Source organism: Meriones unguiculatus, chromosome 2 (assembly GCF_030254825.1).
Source record: "Meriones unguiculatus strain TT.TT164.6M chromosome 2, Bangor_MerUng_6.1, whole genome shotgun sequence".
Classification (NCBI taxonomy): Eukaryota; Metazoa; Chordata; class Mammalia; order Rodentia; family Muridae; genus Meriones; species Meriones unguiculatus.
The window spans coordinates 129,455,016-129,474,586 of NC_083350.1; the positions used below are offsets into that span (position 1 = coordinate 129,455,016).

The window sequence follows — 19,571 nt, forward strand, 5'->3', positions numbered from 1 at the left end:
GCTTCCTAGTTGGGAATTTACCTCTTTCCTCTTTTCGCAACTGAGATTTCATTTTAAAATGATGCCCTGAAGAGCTGATATATTTTCAATTATCTCTCAGGTGTGAACAATATAAAGGATAACAATGAAAAAACAATTAAAATAGTTCTTATTAACGAAGTAGCCTCAGCATAGAAATACTAAAAGGAACACTCTGCAGTGGACAACTTTAAAAATTATCTTATTGCCTTGTCAACAGTATAAAAAGTTGCCTGAAGGCACAGATCTGTACGGGTCAAAGCTAAAATGGCAACACTCTTCTAACTCCGGAGGCTACGCCCTCCTCCGTTGTCTCCCCCTCTTTCCCAGAAGGGATCTGGGGAGTGCTGGAAGACTTCATTTACCTGCTAAGACTAACAACTCATGCCAAAATAAATATGGTGCTTTCCCAATGTGTTGAGATGATTAAACTCTAAATGTCCGCGCTTCGTTACCAAAGACTGGCAGTGACTCAAAATAAACTAGCAGAGGGGACCAATTTAACAAAGGGGGGAAGACAATTACAGGAATGAACATAATGAATGTACACAGTTTTGTAAAAAAGCATGTAACTCAACAGGCTGCTGTCTGTAGCTAATTCTGAAATATTTTCTGCCCAATGCTACACAAATATGCCATTTATTCTCAACAGCTTCTCACCTTTTAACCATTGTGATAAAGAATTACACAGTGAAACCAAACAGTGTTGTCACTAACAAAAATAAATTCTTGTTGCCTGTGTTAAGGGCTATTTCTGCCAGGTACTGATGCTTTCTTCTTCCTAAGGGAACAACCAACTTCATCACTGAAGCAAACTCCCTCTGCCTGAAGCCTTCTGGAGAACACCGGGAGTGGCAGCGTTCCTTTCTCCCTATCCGCTCCTGGGGAAAGACCTAGCTCTCACTGAGCCTGCCCCAGCTTTGTCAGGGTCTCCCACGAAATTCCACACCTTGAGTATCATTCAGGTTTTCATTCCTGAGTATAAAAGGAAATAATGGAGCCACTTCCAACCAACAGTGTCCTCTATGGCATATTTTTGAGATGTGAATAGAACTTAAATAAATACTATATATGTCATTTTTTTTCCACTTTTAAAATAACCTCTTCAAAACATCTCCACAAACTTCCTATCATCTAATAATTTCTTAAAATTCCCTGGGTGCCAGAGAGATGGTCAGTGGCTAAGGGCACTTGCTGTTCTACCAGAGGACCCAATTTGGTTCCCAATTCCCGTATCAGGCAGCTCACAACTACCGACAACTCCAGCTCCAGGGAACCCAATGCCCTATTCTGGCTATCTCAGAAACCTGCACACATTTGACATTACCTCACACTGATATACATATATACATACATTTTTTAATCACATATAAGCCACTGTTAAGATACATTGTGGGACTCTCTTAGATGTACTCCCTCCCCGACAACGAATGCCTACTAATGCCTGTTCTTAAATGGTAAAAACCTCTTACTACACTCCAATTCTTCACACTGGGACATATTCTGAAATTCTTCTCTGCCACACAGTCAAGGAGGTATGCTTTACTCTAAGTCTGAGAACTTGGTAGGCTGCTGCAGGCAGCAGTGTGGAGCTTCTAGCCATGGAGGTATGGACAACTCCCAGAGCATGGAGGTGTGGGGTTATTAAGATCATCTGCATTACAAAACACTGAAGGACCTGAGCCACCCTAAAGAGACAGTCTCAGGAGACAGAACCTGACAGTAAATAATACCACAGCTCTAACACCAAGGCCTTTTTTTTTTCTTGAAAGTAAAAAGAATAACCCACTTTTCTCACTAGTCTTATAAGACACCATCATGTATTGACTTTTTATATACCAGAATGTCCTCAAAACTTAAATGTTTGTTATATTAGCTCAGTTATTTGGTTATTACTTGGTAATTACTACATGAAACACAAAACTGCTTTTTCAGAGTCAGTCTCACTGGCTGTCCTGTTTCACAGGACCCACCTTCTCTTCCTGACCACTGATAAAATGTGCTTTCCAGTGTCTTGCAATTTCTTTGAACATAAATGCAATGAAGACACCCTATAACATGTGTAAGCTCTCAGGAAGTCAATAAAAACGGCAGAGAACTGCTCAAACCACAAGCCTGGCCACAGAATACGGCACGGTTAGTCCAGTTACCACAAAAGAACTGGGAAGGACAAAGGGCAACATCACATAACATGAACAGACAGCCTTGTACAAAAACTGGCGTAGTCTAGGATTTTCCAAATACGGTTGATTTGGGAGAAGAAATCCAACACTTAGAAATTACAATCCTATGCTTCCAAATACTTTTGTCAGGAAAAAAAAAAAGGAAAAAATTCTGGAAGTTAACATAATCATAATCTAACTTGTTAATACACACACATACACTTTGGTAACAAGAGTAAAGCACTCCAAGTTAAGCTCTAATGAAACTAGTGAAGCTCTAATGAAAATCTAGTCTTTGGTTAAGATGGATTTAAGTGACTCTGAGTGTCACTTAAGCTAAAATGAGGATCAACTCCAATGAAGATATTTTATTTTCTTCCTTTATCTGCTGTATGTTTTCCTTAACAATATACCCAATTAGCTCTATCTAGTACAGATAATCTTCCATTATTAATCATATTTTAATTTAAAAATACTACCTTTCTCTTTCATTCTTCCAGTTGATATTCTAGACTTTCATTTAAAATCCCTGGATATTAATCCACATGTATAGGAGCTTTACTAGAATTGTGCTAACCCTTGTAAAAGAAGAAAAAGTTCATTTGTAGCATTCACTCTATCAAGGAAAATCTTTTTGTTTTTCTTGAGCTCCCTCAGGAAAGCTTCCCAGATGGCTCTTCCACAGTTATTGTTGGATTTACTCCCAGGATGTCTATCAAGTCATCATCTAAACTGAAGTAGCCCCACTGAACACATGAGCGCTAACACCAAGAACAGAATGCCATTTCTTTACAGGCCGAGAATGAGTTCTGACTATGGGACCACAGGAACAGTTTAACAACTGATTTCCAAGGACGTAATGAGAGAAAACAGCTAGAATATATCTCTCCTGAAACTAGAGTAAACATAAAATAACAACTTCTTATATGAATTGCTGATCTAATAATAAAGGAAATCCTCAGGCCAGGAAAAAAGCAAAAGGACAAAGCAGTGACACAATCAGTGCAGATCCAGTGACGGCCAAAGGGCATCTGTAGCTCTCTGGTAATCCAGAGGCTTCACCTGCAGGAAACACATTCTTCTGACATCTACAGAACTGCTCTCCAGAAACGGCTGTGTGCTACACCACAAACACGCCTCAACACATCTTACAGGATGGAAGTAATACAAAGCATGTCCTTAAACCGCATGGTTTACATCAGTTGACATTGTTTATTGTGAAATCTGCAGAGTTTACCGATATATAGGCATGAAATACACTTCTAAGCAAGTGATGGGGAGGGAAACTGAGATGAAGAAGCTGCTACCATGTGCCAAAACTCATGGAAAGCAACTAAAACAATGTTTGGAAAGAAATGCATAGCCCTAAAATTTATGTTAAAATAGGAAGACTTCTGATCAATAATCTAAATCTAAGAACAGTACTCTACAGGGTCTGATACTATATACAAAGCAGTAAAATTTGAATTAAAAGTAGATTGTGACAAATTTGTGATGTGTATAAATGATACAAACAAAACCTAATGATACAAACAAAACCAAATGATACAAACAAAACCAAAAAGGTCAGAAAGGTAAAAGGAGCTAAAGTACAATCGTAAGTGCATTTGATAAAAACCAAACACACATACACACTCTCTCCCCCTCTTCCTCTCTCTACTTCATTTTCATATATATGAGAAAAGAGAACAAAGAGAGGCAAATTTTAGAAAAAGAAGTGCAAGATGATCTATCTAACCAGATCAACAGTCACTTTAAATGCTACGCAGCTAACCCAATGAAAACAGGCTAGGTGAGAAATGTGGTGAAATGGGAGCTCAAACACGAATGAGGGGGTCAGATAAAGATGAACAAAGCAAGTGCTTTAGACAGAGGTCAGCGAGCATGAAGGTCTCACTGTGGGAAGAACACTGCACGGACACAAAGAAAACCAAAGAAAACATGCCTGGAGAAAACTAAGTGATGGAGGAGTCATAAAAACTAGTCAAGGCTGAACCAAACGAGACGAGGCTTAGTGTACGCGAGAACAGCGTGTTCAAGCTGGAGCACACGCATGGGTGGCACTGGACTACAGTGGACAGGTGTACTTTGCTCAAGACTTACACTGCAGATGCCCACTGCTCCCATGTAGCAACCAAGCATTTAAACGTGGCTAGGACATCGGAAGCACTGAGAATTCAGTTTAATTCACTTAACCTCTATTTCAACCACAGACCTATGACTTCAAACATAGGGCAGTATTTCTACTTTGGGCCTTACTGGCTGGAGACAAATGGGAGTCTATCACCAAGAGACTATCTCCACTAAGAAACAGGGCTATTACTTTGATGACGTAATAGATGGTGTTTTTTCAAAATTGATTGGAAATTCTTTTGTTTGTGAAAACTGAGACATTACATAAATTGTTAACCTGTAACAGGAAAATAAGGAAATAAAAATAAAGTCACTTTATCATCTTTCCTATCTAATATGTTCCATAAGGTCTAAATGTTAGAAACTTATATTTTTCCACACTAAAACAAACAAAAAAAAATCGGTTTCTTCATTATCTAATTAATCATTAAATCTTTCCCATTTCATCTCATCCTTCAAATCCTTTACCCAACAAATCACTGATTGCTCACCTGAACTCCATAAAAAGCCAATTTCAAACCTTGTGTCACTCCAGAGATTTCAATAGCCTGAACAGTATCTTGTTTATTTCCGACAATGACCTCAAACTCAGTGATTCATCAATGTGCGTGCGCATGTTTATGTGTATGTGAGAGACAGAGACAGAGACAGAGAGAGAAGGAGATGGTACTGGTATGGGGTCGCGGATTCATTGGTTTGTCTTTGTTAGTGTTCTCTACACCTAAATTTCTCTCTTTCCAAGTTCAGGGGTGTGTGCAGTTTTCTCATGTCTACTCAGAGAGAAGCAAATCTAAACACACAGGTTCTACTGGTCCTTAATCAATGACGCGTGTCTATCATGCTGTCCACAGGGTTTCCCTCACAGGGACACAAGACCACAGACGAGCACCCAGGAGAGGCAGCTGCTCTGAATCACAAATCCCAGTGTCTAACCATTCTCGGCTCTTCCGTACCTGCTTATGTGCATCCTCCCAAAAGAACGGCTGCCAACATTCTGCCTGGTTCAACATCCTCTGATGAGCCACCTGGAAAAAGTGATTCAGAGAGGTAGGTCTAGGAGAAAAGGGTGAAAGAACCATGTAGGTGACCTATAATTTCATGATACTAAAATCAGGGACTGAAACTACAACGTCAGTATTATTAAAGATGTTTCTCACACAGCACATCTAAATACTGTTCACTCAGAAACAGCTTGTTATACAAACTGTAAACATAAGAAAAACCCAAGGAGTCTAAGATGAGGGTTTGACATTCACAACACACTCAAGAACGCACACACTGTATGAGGAATATGGGCTTTGCAACATGGCCTCCACACACTTACTCTTATGATCCTATCACAAGGACAGATGCTCTCTCCTGAGAGCTCAAGGGAAAGCCTTGCATCAAGATGACTCTAACAGATGCTAGAGCCCGTCTTAGCCCATGGCTCGCCATTTTGGATCTAACCCATGAAGACACACGTAAGCATCTCCAAAAACTGCATTCCTGTATGAATCTCTATATCTCAGAACCCTGCCTATTTTTCCTTTCATACTATAATTATAATGCTTTAGCCATGGTATCTTTTAACTTACTATACTCTTCTTCCAGATATGACCATCGTCAGGACTGGCCTATCCATTTTTCACCTCTGAATCCCTAACAGAGTCAACCAGTGCAACCATGTGAGCAACCTGGAAGTCTAGCACGTGACTGAGTCAAATCTTCCTTTCACTTGATTAAAACATCAAAGAAAAATCTAAACTAATGGTCTAGCAACTAAAAAAAAAACCTGACTGTGACTGATTTATAATGGACTAAGGCTTTCAGTCAGAATGTATATTTTTCCTTTGTTGAGAATTCCTTCTTTAAAAAAACTAACTGAACTAAAGTGCTCAGTGACTCAGTTAATACACATTCTTGTCACCATTTGATCCAAACCTATAAATGAAGACATTTTTAAAAAGAAAAGCAAAGTCAGAAGTTGGGATTAGAGAGAATGTAAGGAGGACAATGAGGGTATGGGAGTGAACGCATATTATACACATGTACAAAACACCGTAATGAAGCCAGATGATGTGCTGAAGTGGACGGTTGCAATTAGCTTGTCAACTGGACAAGCTGGCTCACTCTTGTAATCTCAGCACATGAAAGGCTGTTAGACAGAAGGGTTCCACAAGTCAGGTACAGGCTAGCGTAGGCTGCACAGTGCAGGCCAGATTAGGCTACGGAGTGAGACTTTCCTCTCAAAAGAACCCTAAAAATATTAAAATTAACTTTACGATCCTCATCCTTAAACACACATCCTTCCATAGATCCTCCCATAAAAAAAGATTTAAAATAAAGATAGCCTATGTTCACCGCTAAAAAGAAACAGACACAAGACACTTTACAAGTTTCTTTAAAACAAAGACACATTTTTAAAAAACCTAATAAATTTTTAATTAGAATGTTTTCCTTCGTTTTTAAACAGAACAATAAACAGAATACATCAAACCAGAACTTTTCAAATACCTAATTATTATACACATTCCCATCTGTCTTATAGGGAGGACTCTTGGTCGGCTTAAAGAGTTCCAGGTAAAATAGGCTACATAATAGTATATATTACAATAATAAATGTACAATGTTTACATGAAATATATCTGAGAAGCAAGAAAAAGATGCATCTGCATCAAAAGGTGACCTGTTAAATGCCACAACTATTTTTTTTTTACATTCATTCTTGCAACAGGTTACAAGATGGGGTCACTAAGCTCAAATAAATCACTATGATGCACATAAAATACAGAAAGATTGGTTACTTTATATATTATATATTTATATTTTAACATGTTAGCATCTGAGACATAGATTGAGAATTTAAAATTTCTTCTCTTCTGATAACAAATCCTTTATTCTTCATAAACATGGTGCCCACAAAAGCACACAGGTAAGGCACAAAGGGTTTTCTGTTACAGAATAGTGGGCATCATGTTTACTTAGCCAGAAAAACGTGCATTATCTGTGCAAGTTCATGCTGCAAACCCCACACATATACAACAAAAAGAAAACGGAACAAAAACCTAAGACAAAAATTAAGATCCGTGTAATCCCGGCTGTCTCATATATTCATTTGGACTGACAATGATATACCCAGCAGGCTATTTTTCAAAAAGCCAATTTTTAGGTTACAAATAAACTTTGATCAGTAATTATTTTGATCTGAAATCATAAACAGTAATAAAGTAGCTTTACTGAAGCAAACACTGAGGCACAAACCAATGGTCATTCGTGCATTTTCTACACTGCAGACTTTCATGGCCCAACATTCTAAGGATAATTTATCTAATACATTTTGCTGCAGCAATGCACCCTGTTTTACACTGGACATGAACAGGAGCCTAACACTTCTTTAAGCTATACACAGACTGTCATATGACATAATCCCAATGGTACTGTCACAGCCCCAGGATTTATAATAAATACAGCTTTTCACAAAATATTTTTCCAGTATCTGCCAATTGCTTCTTTATTGCTCACATAAATTTGAACTCATTACAACTGGTGCCAGAACTTTCACACAAAATCATACTCAGGTACTTTTATATAAAATCTATAAAAGGTATTTTAAACATGTATCTAATACTTCCAGGTATTTATTTGGCTGTTTGATCCTCTATGACAGTACAGCCTTATGTATATATCTGTGTGGCTATGTACACATGTACAGTTACATATGTACATAAACACACAGCTATGCACATATATACACAGAGTAGATTATGAATAAAATAGAAAGCTTATTTTACTGCTAATGCAGACATTCTCACAAAACAAGACTTTTACTACCATCAGCATTTATACATATATACAAAAGCCAGTTTAAGTACATGAACATCCACTTACACATGTATGTAACCATTAAAACCAAATAAATTTCCCCATATTCCAGCTGCAGCAAATGAATCTCTTACAAGCAAGAGACCTAAGGTTAAAGTGGGAAAGGAACAGTTTTACCACAGTAGCCTGTAAGCAACTATGCAGCTGACTGTATACAAAAATTCACATTAATTCACAAATTATGGAAATACAAAAAGCTGCTTCGCCATGCTTGTGTGGTTATCTAAACACTTCTTGGTGCAAAAATATAACCACCATCTCTGAAACGCTTAATATAAAGCCAGTGTTCCTCATGCACAACTTTAAATGCATTGGCTTAACTGAGCTCCAAAAACTGAATAAAACAATTATTCTACCTACTCAGCATTGCTGCCTCACCGCTAAATCCCTTTGGAACCTTAAGATTTCTGTAACTTTCAAACAGCTGTCTTCAGCAATAAAAATATTACATACAAAAAGCATTTTAAAAGGAAGACGAAAGCCAAACGGGAATTTTCCTATTTAAATAACAGTCCTAGGAGTGAAGAAATCTTTTCAGGAACTTCCTTGAGAATTGGCTAGGCCCGTCCGAAGGCGCAGATGAGACATAGAGTTCATATGCTTATTTGATGGCTTCAAGGGTGTGTTGCACGTGAGAGCCTGGGGAAAGCGGTGGTGGTACCTATCTAGTCGTAAGTATTTGACTGTAACCAATTTCCCTGTTGTAAGATAAAAACAGGATTTTAGATCTGTAAAATTACACTTAGCATTTGTAGAAAATTAACTGTGGTAAAGACTAAACACAAAATAAAATCATTTAAAATTATTATTCAAAAAATGTTAACCTAAAATTCATTTATTTGAAATCAGGCATAATCTATCCTTTCCAAGTCTTTGTAATACTCAAATTTCTTACCATCAAACCAAGAGCCATGCAATGCTTTAAAAGCCTTCCCAGCATATTCTGGAGAGAGACATTTAACATATACACAGCCCTGTGACATAAACAGAAAACAGAGACAGAACAATTTTAATGTAATTGCAACAGATCCCAAATCCCATACTTAATATTAGACACTACTTTACCTCACGTGAATTTTTGTCTACTGCAATATGAACAATGCCATCATTATCGCTGCATTTTTCTAAAATTGCTTCTTGAATTGCCAAATGCCATTGATCTCCTATTTCCCTGAAAGTAAGAGAAATAATATCAATGACGCTCTCCTACTCTGTGTCTCACACTACTGCATAACAAAGGAGCTCAGGTCTTGTGGATATCTGTGTACTGTGTACTTGAAAGTTGTTTCCTCTCTTTCCCCAGACTAATGCTAACACTAGAGTTGTAACAGTTGATACTATTTTCTTTACTGTGGGTAACATTTTCGAATTTCCTAACTTAGGTCTTAATATAAACCCTACATTCCAAGCTTCTCTTTCCCAAAAGAAAAGCGCCACAGGCAAACATGATGCCTAGTCACGCCACCTTGACAAGAGCTTCAGGAACACGTGCTGCAGTAACACGCTCACCTGTCTCACTGTGGGGGAGCCACAGATGGTACAGCAAAAGCAAAAGCAATTCACCTTAAATCTGTCCAATGCAATAAAATGCTGGACTGACACGGATTCCCTACTTACTAAGCATGCAGAAGATTCCATTTGGAAATATCACTGCACTGCTAAAAGCAAAATAGAGGTGTCTACAGTGACAGTGCTTTCCTACATTTGATACATTCTGGTATTACTTTGAATCCCACCATTAAAATCAAAACTAAGTGACTATCACAACAGGTTATTTTTCATAAAACAATGATTTGAAAAAAGCCCCCTCTTCTAGCTGAAGAGCTATTGACAGCTGATGGTTTCTGGAGCAGGAAGAGTCAGTCCTTTTTAAAGGGCGTGGTCTTTGCAGGTTTACTCCACTCCAGTGGATAGCTCCATAACCACGAGCAGACAGTTGGGAGGAGGTGGGGAATGGGAGTAGATCTGGAAGGAGTTAGGGAGAGGGGATAAGGGGTGACTATAATCAAAACACACTGTGTATGTGTGTATATATATATGTATGTATGTATGTATATATATATATATATACACATATATATAATTCTTAAAGAATATATTATATTAAAAGAAAATTTTAAAAAAGGAAGATTTTATTTGTCATATCATTAACAGCTTAGCAATAGCTTTTACAAACCAACTCCAAAAATGATTACAACCTATAAGTAAAATATATGAGAAAGATGGTTCTGTGGGTAAGAGTTATATAAGTTATATAAGCTCTATAAGTACGAGTATCCGAGTTCAAATCTCTAGAACTTCTAAAAAGCTGGGCATGGCTGCTTATTCCTATAACCCAGCATGTGGAATGCAGAGACAAGCAGATCCCTAAAGCTTGCGGAACACACAGCCTAACAGAAACAACACTTAAGTTTAGTGAGAGACCCATGCATGGAAACAGGCACACACATACACACTGTAAATATGCATTCTAAGGTAGTAGATCCTGACTTTGCCATTCACTGGATGTTCGCTGTGATGATTATGTTGTCAGAAAAGTTTCTCAAATATTACATTAATAAGTATAATAAAAATATTAAAGGGTGTGAATATAGGCTTTTGCTTTCTTTTTTGTTTTTACTGGGACTAGAAATCTTTGTAGGATTAGACAGCTTACTGAGGTAAAACTGTGAACAATTACATATAAGATAAATGTTGCATTTAGTAAAGGGCATTATTTGTTATTAATCTTTATTCATGCATTTATCTGTTTTGAGGATTCACACCTAATAGAGAGATTTGTAAGCATTTTAGAAATGCTTGTTTCTGTCATAAGTCAAACCTTTGCTTGGAATTTAACAAAAGGGTAAAAAAAACAAAAAAACAAAAAAAAAAAAACACTGATAGCTAGAAACAAACAAAAAGAACTTTTCAATTAAACACACAGCATAATAGAAACACCAAGCATTTTATACCCAAATATTCCAAAAAAGTTAACACATGTGCCTGGTTGTGATACTTACATAACTGGGTCAAACATATTTCGAATCTTTAAACATGGTGTCAAACTATTGGGTGGTGAATTTCTTCTATCTAAATGAAATGCTACAAAAGAAATTAACTGTATTACTTGCAATTGTTTAATTTTGTTAAAAGACAATCATTTAGTTCATTAAAAACTATATACTTATTGTATGCAGTTAATGAGCCAGTTCCTGCATTAAGGTGGACTAAAACAGTAATTAATATCTAGAGTCAATAGTTCAGTGGGAGAAAGAGTTATCTTTCAGGGGATTAGAGTTTGCTAAATCCTTAAAAAAAGAAAAAAAGGAAGAAGACTATAAAATAACATCACCTCATCAGCGTAAAATAAGATTTCCCCAAAGAAGTGACACTGCTTCTGAGAGCTGAAGACTGCATTAAAGCAGCGGGGATGGGGAAGGTAAGTCCACAGGACATTTCAGGTGGAGATAGGACCTTTGTACACGGCCCTGAGACTAGAAGGCAAATTTTATATTCAAGTAACTGAAAATCAATGAGTGTGGCTACAATAGAACAACGGAAAGATAAGGCTGGAAAAGGAGAAGTCAGATTATTCAAGATTGTGTTGTCACATAAATGTATCCCAATGTCTTAGAGTAATATAAAGCAGACAAATTAAGTAGAATATGTATCCCAATGTATCCCAATGTCTTAGAGTAATACAAAAGCACACAATTTAAGTAGAGGAGTCACATAACAAGATCTATCTTTAAATATTAAAAAAAATTAAAGTCATTGTGTGGAAAATCAATGAGGCAATATGAATTTAAGACTAGTCGGGCTATTTGTTGTCTAAGAGGGCCACAGCAGTGACGTGGAAAAGTTAGGCCAGCAGAGAAGCGACTAGGGGGATACGTGGCATACCTGAGCAAGGACTGAATAAGCAGAGATAAAGAAAAGACTGAGGATGACTGCTAAGGAACGGTACGATTAACCATACTAATGACTTCGGAAAGAGACACAGTGAGCTTACACTCATGTCTATGTGTAGTGCTCATCTCCTGGAAAAGAAGATGAGTTTTTTCAAGGTACAAAAGTCAACTTAAGACAGTAGCATGAATGCAAGATACAAACATGAGAGTTATTGTACGTAAATGAAATGAAAGCACAGCATGAGAAAGTAAATCAAAAAAGAAAACAAGGCAGCTTTGAGAAACAGCAACACTGAGAAGGCCAGGAAAAGAGGAGCTAGAAGTAGAAGAGAGCACGGGAGACACCATGACTAGAAAAGAAGATCTGGGCGGGAGAAAAATCAGGGAAAAGGTGCTACTGTCAGAGCCCACAGTGAAAGCTTGAAGAACGGCTCAGCTGCCAGACACAGGTAAGAGTCATGTGAAATCAGTTATTTTGTTTCTAGTTAACAGAGTCCCTCCTCAAGCAACTTTCTAAGGAAATAATTTGCTCTTAGTATTTCAAACAGTAAAGAACATTTTTGTAATTGAAAAAAAAAATGTTTTTGTATGGCATACTGTGGTTATGGTTTTCCCTTCCTCAACTCCTCTTCTTCACCCCCACCCCTCCCTGCAACTCCATAATTAAAGTTTATTATTTAAGTTTTTAAAAGTAAAATAATTAGAGGGGAAAAAAAATGAAATGACCCTATTTTTAAAATTGTAATTCTAAAACACTTCACTTACCTTTTCTCTGACTACTATGTTTAGCAACTATTAATAAACATGATTTGGTAGGAAAGATTTATTATTCATAACTCTCTTATATAGTGTTTTACATGCTTCTCTTGTAGAGCAGATAAAGGCACATATGACAGCCAATCTTCAAAGTTCCTTATATATTTTATTACACCTCTTTTGAAACTATACACACTATTTAGAAAACCATGTAATGACAGCTACAAAAGACATCTGTAAGGGGTAATACTCAGGTAAAGGGGTCTTAGAAATAGAAGGAAGGTGATAAAAACTAGAACACAGAATATTAAAGTCATGGTTCCATACACATACTTAATGTGTATTGAATACATATTAACAATGCTTGTAATAACATAGCAAAGACTCCATGTGTTTGACAAGAAGAATGCAGTTGGAGCTATAATCCTAAGTTGCTTCATGAAACAAGAAAGGCCGGATCAAAGGGCCGTTTGTGTCTACTGCAGCGCAGACAGCCGGTTCTTGTCTGCCTATTTTGCTAGGGTACACCTGTGGAGGGGATGTCTACACTCAAATATTTCCTAACTAAATATAGTAGATTTTGAAAAACTGGGATAAAATCTTCGGCTCTTGCTTAAAAGCACATACCTTGACCTTGCCATACTTTAGAAGGTATAACTAACGTCTTATCACAGGGCGCAGAAGGCTGGACCCACCGCCAGACGAGAAAATCAGCACCACCTATTCTTCGTGTCTCTGTGCGCACTCGAGATTCATTCGCAGCAAGAAAGTCAACAGCTCTATCCCAGACTTTCTTCATCTTTTTCCTATCACACAAACAAAACGACAAATTTAATCTCGGCTTGTCATCTTTTGGAAATGTGAGTAACTTAATGGTTTTTGTCAATGGCTAGTCTGCCTGTCATCCCTGTGTTTCTCTTTCCCATTCTCCTAGCTATTATCCCTCTTAGCAAACTTTATCTAAAGGGTGACATAGATGCCTGTGCCACACCTCAAATGTGCCGACCCGTAGAGGTGAGCCATGAGTACAGGCTTCCTCCCTGTCAACTCAGCATGCACTCGTGATAACGATGTGCCGCTAGACTCATTCACAATGTGGATCTGGTTTTCATTTTTCAAAATAACAACATAAGTACTTAAAATATTACTAAAAGCATAACTAGCTTTTGTCTGTTTCTGTCTCTTAGTACAATGAAAATACAGGGATAAAGACTGACAAACAGGAATAAAAATATGCAGGAATGAGAATGGCCTATAAAGCAGCCATCTCATTACACAATGACATCAGGAGGGGAACAGCACTGACACTGAAAGGAGAGGGTAAAGGAGTTTAAAAGTCTATCCAGTCAAGCAGGTCTAGTTGAGGAGTCACAAGTCTCATAAAATAAAATAAAATTAAAAATTCTCACACAGAAACCTAAATTCTGATTCATTTCAGTTTGGCTTGATTCACACACCTGTCATGGGGCTGGATTAGGGAATCTCGAACATGTGGAATAGGCATATACGGTTGTAAATCTTTATTTTCCTGGCAAGCTTCGTTATGACTTCGTAAAACATCTGAAAAGAAATCAACAACTTCACATGTAAATCAACTGCTGACAACTATGTTGCAGCTTAATCACATGGTAACTTTGTAGAAACAGTTTGGGATTTTGTAAGTTCCGTACCTATGATCTTTACTACCATATCATACATCTGCCTTGTTTCCTCTTCCTCCTTAGTCCAGCGGTATTTCATATAACGTAGAACAAAACAGACCATCACTACACCTGCAACATTCACAGAGTTCAGGTTAAGATTGTGGTCAGTTACACTGTAGCTAGCACCAGTGACCATGTCCACCGCCTCTTGGAATAGTCGAGTGCAAAGATTTAAACTTGACAGTATAATAAAGCTACACTTAGGAAGCCTTATTAAGTACTTTCCCCAAATTTCACCTCTCTCTAAAGTCTTCCATTCATTAGTGGGCGAGTATTTAAATCTCTACTACTAAAGATAGATAGATAGATAGATAGATAGATAGATAGATAGACAGACAGACAGACAGACAGGTAATTGTTTTAGGCATTTCTCCTTTCGGCACTAAACTACTAGAAAAGTGAGTTTTAGTAAACATACTAAATATTAAAGTAAACTGAATTCTGTTTCAAGAGCTAACAAAGAAAACAAAAAATAGGAATAGTTCCTTATTTCTTAAATAAAAATATCAAAGAACTAAATTTAAAAGAATTCTCAAAAATAACATTTTAAGCCAAAAATCAAAGGGCTTACTTTATTTAAAAATAAGCTTAACTTTTCTATTTTTTCAATTTTGTTTTCTACCAAGTAAGTTTCCATATACATATTATTATACTTGCTCCTTCTGTGACATTTTCATGACAAAGTTTTATCTCTCTTCTTATATTACTATTTTCTAAGCCATTAGGGCCACAATTGTCATAAATACTTTGCACCTTTAATGATGAAGATGTTGCCTCATAAAGGCTAGATCACCAGGTGATAATAATCTGGGAACTGTAGGAGGTGGGCTCTAGGCAGAAGAAATAAGTCACTGGTGGCAGATCTGTAGGGTTCCTTGCCTCTGGCCACCTTCTCTTCTCTCTGCTTCCTGGCTGCCCTGCTAGCTAAACCTCCTTGCACGATGGACTGACAGGTCTCAAACTGTCAGTGAAAACAAACCCTGCTTGCTGTTAAGTTGTTCCTGTCGAGTGTCTGGTCACAGTCACATAAGTGAACTGAACACTTAGAGAAGACTTCCAGGTATGATTTGCGACAGGCTCTGCACAAGTAAGGAGTAAGTTCTCAGCTCTGACATTTAGTGAGACGCAAGGAGTGTAGCACCTTTGTAACCCTAACAACTTACCTAAACATAACAACAATAACCTATGGGTTACAGTAATGAAAGCACGCCGGAAACGGCACCAGAACGACATCTGGGGTCTGGTGGACTGTAAAAACTGCACATCAGTTACATTTGTCAGCTCTTCCTCAGGCCCATAACCAAGACACCTATTTAAAAATAATTAAGGTAAAGATTAACATTTAAAATCATATCTTACAATACAAAATCATCAAAGTGTAAATCAAATCCTGTACCTTATTCCAACATCTTTCCCATTTTTAAAAATCCACAGCAATGAAGTATTAAATACATCTTCATACTCAGGACCTAAATTCTAACAAAAAAAATAGAGAACCATTCTCAATAGTCCTATGTAAACTGTCATATAAATAACATGCTTTAAAAAAATTTTGACAACATAAACAAAATAATGAAAACATTTAACTCGTTACCAAAAATTTAAAAATGAAAAGCCACAAATCTTCTCATGGTTCCAATATAACTACTATTAATATTCTGCTCTACTTTCTTTCTGATTTTATTATATTTAGAGATTTAGTTGTTTGTTAAGTTTATTTTCAAATATAATTGTAATAATACATTAATTTTACTTTTCATAAATGGAACAGTAATTTCAAATAAGCAAATGGCAAATTACTGAGACTTAGATGATTTAAATTTTAAATAAGTGAATCCATCAAGCCCATAAGCTCAAAAAACTTTGACTGAAACTAATGATAAATTCAAACTTTCAAGTGAAAAACTATAAATTAGAAAAATTCACACTTGTCACTATGACCATAAGTTCACAGTACTTTTATGATATTAACAAAGAAGACTTTGTAAAGTGTAACAAACAATAACAGAAAGATGTTAGCAATTCAGTAAACCTGTATTTTTCAAACCAATTTTTGCAGAGGTTAATCACACACAGTAAAAGACCCACTCGAAGTCCAAGACAGACCGGACGACTTTATGAGACAGGGTACAAACCTTCCCTGACAGCAGCAACTCCTGCTTTTTAACATTACTGCTTGACTAGGAAGGTGACTGGAAGGGCAGGGCATCTGAACGACAGGCATGGGGAGCCGAGGGCAGACACCCAGCACCCATACAGAGGCCAAGTGTGCTATGATATGCAAGTAACCCCAGCACAGGGGGTGGAGGCGGGGAGGGTGGAGGCAAACGCTGAGGGCACAGCCAGTCTAGTTAGAACACCAAATTTCATCTTTAGTGAGAGACATTGTAGAAAAGGAGGGAGAAAAATAGTCAGCAGCTGCCACACACACTCATCCCTTCCCTTACCCGCCACTCTCTCTCTTCTGCTATCACTTCGAGGTTTGATGTGGTATCAAAGAAGAGTACCGACAATTATCAGAAAAAGTTATCTTGCATGACTATTCACATGAGGCTGGATTTTCTTGACACATTTAAAGCATCATATCATCATACTACACTGAACACAAAAGAGAATCTGGTTTCCTCCTGATAAGCCAGACACTAAAAGCTTCAGTTGTATAACCTGACAACTGAGTTTGATCTACATGTAAAAAGCTAGATGCAGTGTGTACATTTATAATGGAAACACTACTGTAATATGAGAGACAGACAGCATAACAGGAAGGCCTAGACCAGCTAGCCTGGATTATGCAGGGCATCCAACAGAAGCAAGGTGGAAACCCACTCCCAAATTATCCTCTCACCTCTGCCTGCCTTGGCACCTAAGCATTCATGCACACACATGCACATACAGACACTAAATTTTAGAAGTATTTCTGCCATGTAATACGCTCATTATTATTCCACGTGAACAATTTTAAATGTTTTCATTTTAAGTTGTTAATTTGATAAAACATATGTACTAACATATTTACTATAGCCAGTCATACCTACATAGCAAGACCTTTCCTCAAGAGAAAAAAAAATCCCAAGAATATAAATTTATATATGAACATACATTTATATGCACATTTCCTACAAATTAAAGCAATTTAAACTCCTAAACAACTACAAAAAATCCAAAAGCTTAATAATTGGTAGGTATAGTATTTGTCATGGTGTGTGTGAGTGTGTATGTGGGGGGAGGGGAGCTATGTATTTATTAGTCTGGGTGTGTGCACATACGTGTAGTGGGATATGTGGGTGCACATGAGTATATGTATGTGCATGGAAAGACCAAAGGTTGGCAGTGGGTGCTCCTCAATGGCCCTCTCCCTTTAGTTTTTGAGACAAGGTCTCTCAGTGAACCTGGAATTCGCTGACTGTTAGAAGGACTGACCGATGAGCTTCCTCATGCACCATCTTCACCTGCCCTCTTCCCACCACCACCCAGCACTGGGACTACACAGGGGAACCACTGTGCCCTGTTTTTGATGTGGGTTCTAGAGATCCAAACTCAGGTCCCCATGCTTGTATAACAGACACTTTACCTGCTGAACCACCTCATAGCCTGGGTACACACAAAACCAAAATAATGAAGGTAGAAATGGCACCACATTGTATCATATACACCATTTAGCAATTACATTTATCATGGGAAAAAAGACTGTCTAAATGCACATAGGAAAACCTTTATTGTTTCATACAATTTGTACCCACTGTATGTTATTTTATACTTTAATCAATTCTTTATTAATAAATATACAGTGCACATTCAAGTTTTTATTTACTTTTCCTCTTCTGGTGCTAGAATCAAAGAGAGGCCTTACACTTGCTCGGCAACCCATTCTATCACTAAGGACACCCAAACCCTATTCAATTCTTAAACACATTTTAAGTAAGTTTTTTAGTACAGCATATATTTAATCATGATCCACAACACACCAGCTGTTTTGCTAGGAACTACAGGCAGAGCACTAACCCAAGCAGCCAAGATTTCCGATGCTAACAGAGCTCTTTACAAAGCACCACTTTATGTGCTACAGTGCAAAGGCTGCATTTTCAGTTTTAGAATCATTTTAGGAGTGTCCACTGAATTATTATACCAATGGATTCTTCAGTGACACTGGAAATCGTTTTCAATGGGTCATACTTGTACTTCCTAATTCACTGGTAAATCTTCTTTAGTATATCCAATGTGCAAATAGTACCAAATGGTACAAAGCACAACTAAAATAACTGCTGGGTGCCACGCATGACTAACACAAACTTCTGCTAGGATTTTAAGATAGTAAAGGTAACTTACAGACCAGCCTGGCCTACTTGACTCTGCTTTACAGAAAGGGTGTCTCTCACTCTCCTTAACTCCATCTCGCTGTTTTATGTAAGAAGGTGAATCTTTTACAATAAATAGACATTCTAACTATGTAGCCCTAGAAGGCTGGTATCACAGGTGTCACTACCATGCCAAACTACAATCATTTTTCTACTATGAAACTCAACTTACATTGGAAGCATCTGACAATGGTTTTAAAACATATTTTCAGCAGCTGTCTTGAAAATCAACTATATCTGGAAAGGGCAGTGTGCCTAAGTGCTCATGCATATATACAATATATTAAAATAATACAACCAAGAATTAGAAACCTGAATGGACAGTTCATGAAGATTGTTACAAGGCAGAGACAGCAGCTATGCATGAATATTTCAGAGAATACTGTTTAATTCTGAGATGATATATGCTATATACCAAGAAATTAAGCCAGGCATGATGGTGCATCTCTTTAATCCTAGCATTCAAAAAGCAGAGGCAGCTATCTCGGTGAGTTGGAGATCAGCCTGGTCTACATAGTCAGTTCCAGGACAACCAGAGCTACCCTGCCTCAAACAAAACAAAACAAAACAAAACAAAACAAAACAAAAAAAACAGTAATGCCAAATTTAGCCATGAATTCAACAGGGACTTAATTTCTGTATAAAGCAGGTCTGGGATTAGATCTCAGTTCCATTACAAACTATATA

General features: G+C 37.4%; 1 protein-coding gene across 1 annotated transcript in view; it reads right to left on the minus strand.

Annotated features, from left to right (window-relative positions):
- Positions 1-6,712: 6,712 nt before the first annotated feature.
- Positions 6,713-19,571, minus strand: part of Lemd3 (LEM domain containing 3) — a 48,184-nt gene continuing 35,325 nt past the window's right edge. The window contains exons 5-13 of the mRNA XM_021652204.2: positions 15,926-16,005; positions 15,693-15,838; positions 14,497-14,598; positions 14,284-14,386; positions 13,454-13,632; positions 11,180-11,261; positions 9,243-9,348; positions 9,073-9,151; positions 6,713-8,875 (exon numbers count right to left, since the gene is read on the minus strand). Coding sequence (XP_021507879.2) covers positions 8,712-8,875; positions 9,073-9,151; positions 9,243-9,348; positions 11,180-11,261; positions 13,454-13,632; positions 14,284-14,386; positions 14,497-14,598; positions 15,693-15,838; positions 15,926-16,005 — 1,041 coding nt within the window. The 3' untranslated portion in view covers positions 6,713-8,711. The remainder of the gene's footprint in view (positions 8,876-9,072; positions 9,152-9,242; positions 9,349-11,179; positions 11,262-13,453; positions 13,633-14,283; positions 14,387-14,496; positions 14,599-15,692; positions 15,839-15,925; positions 16,006-19,571) is intronic.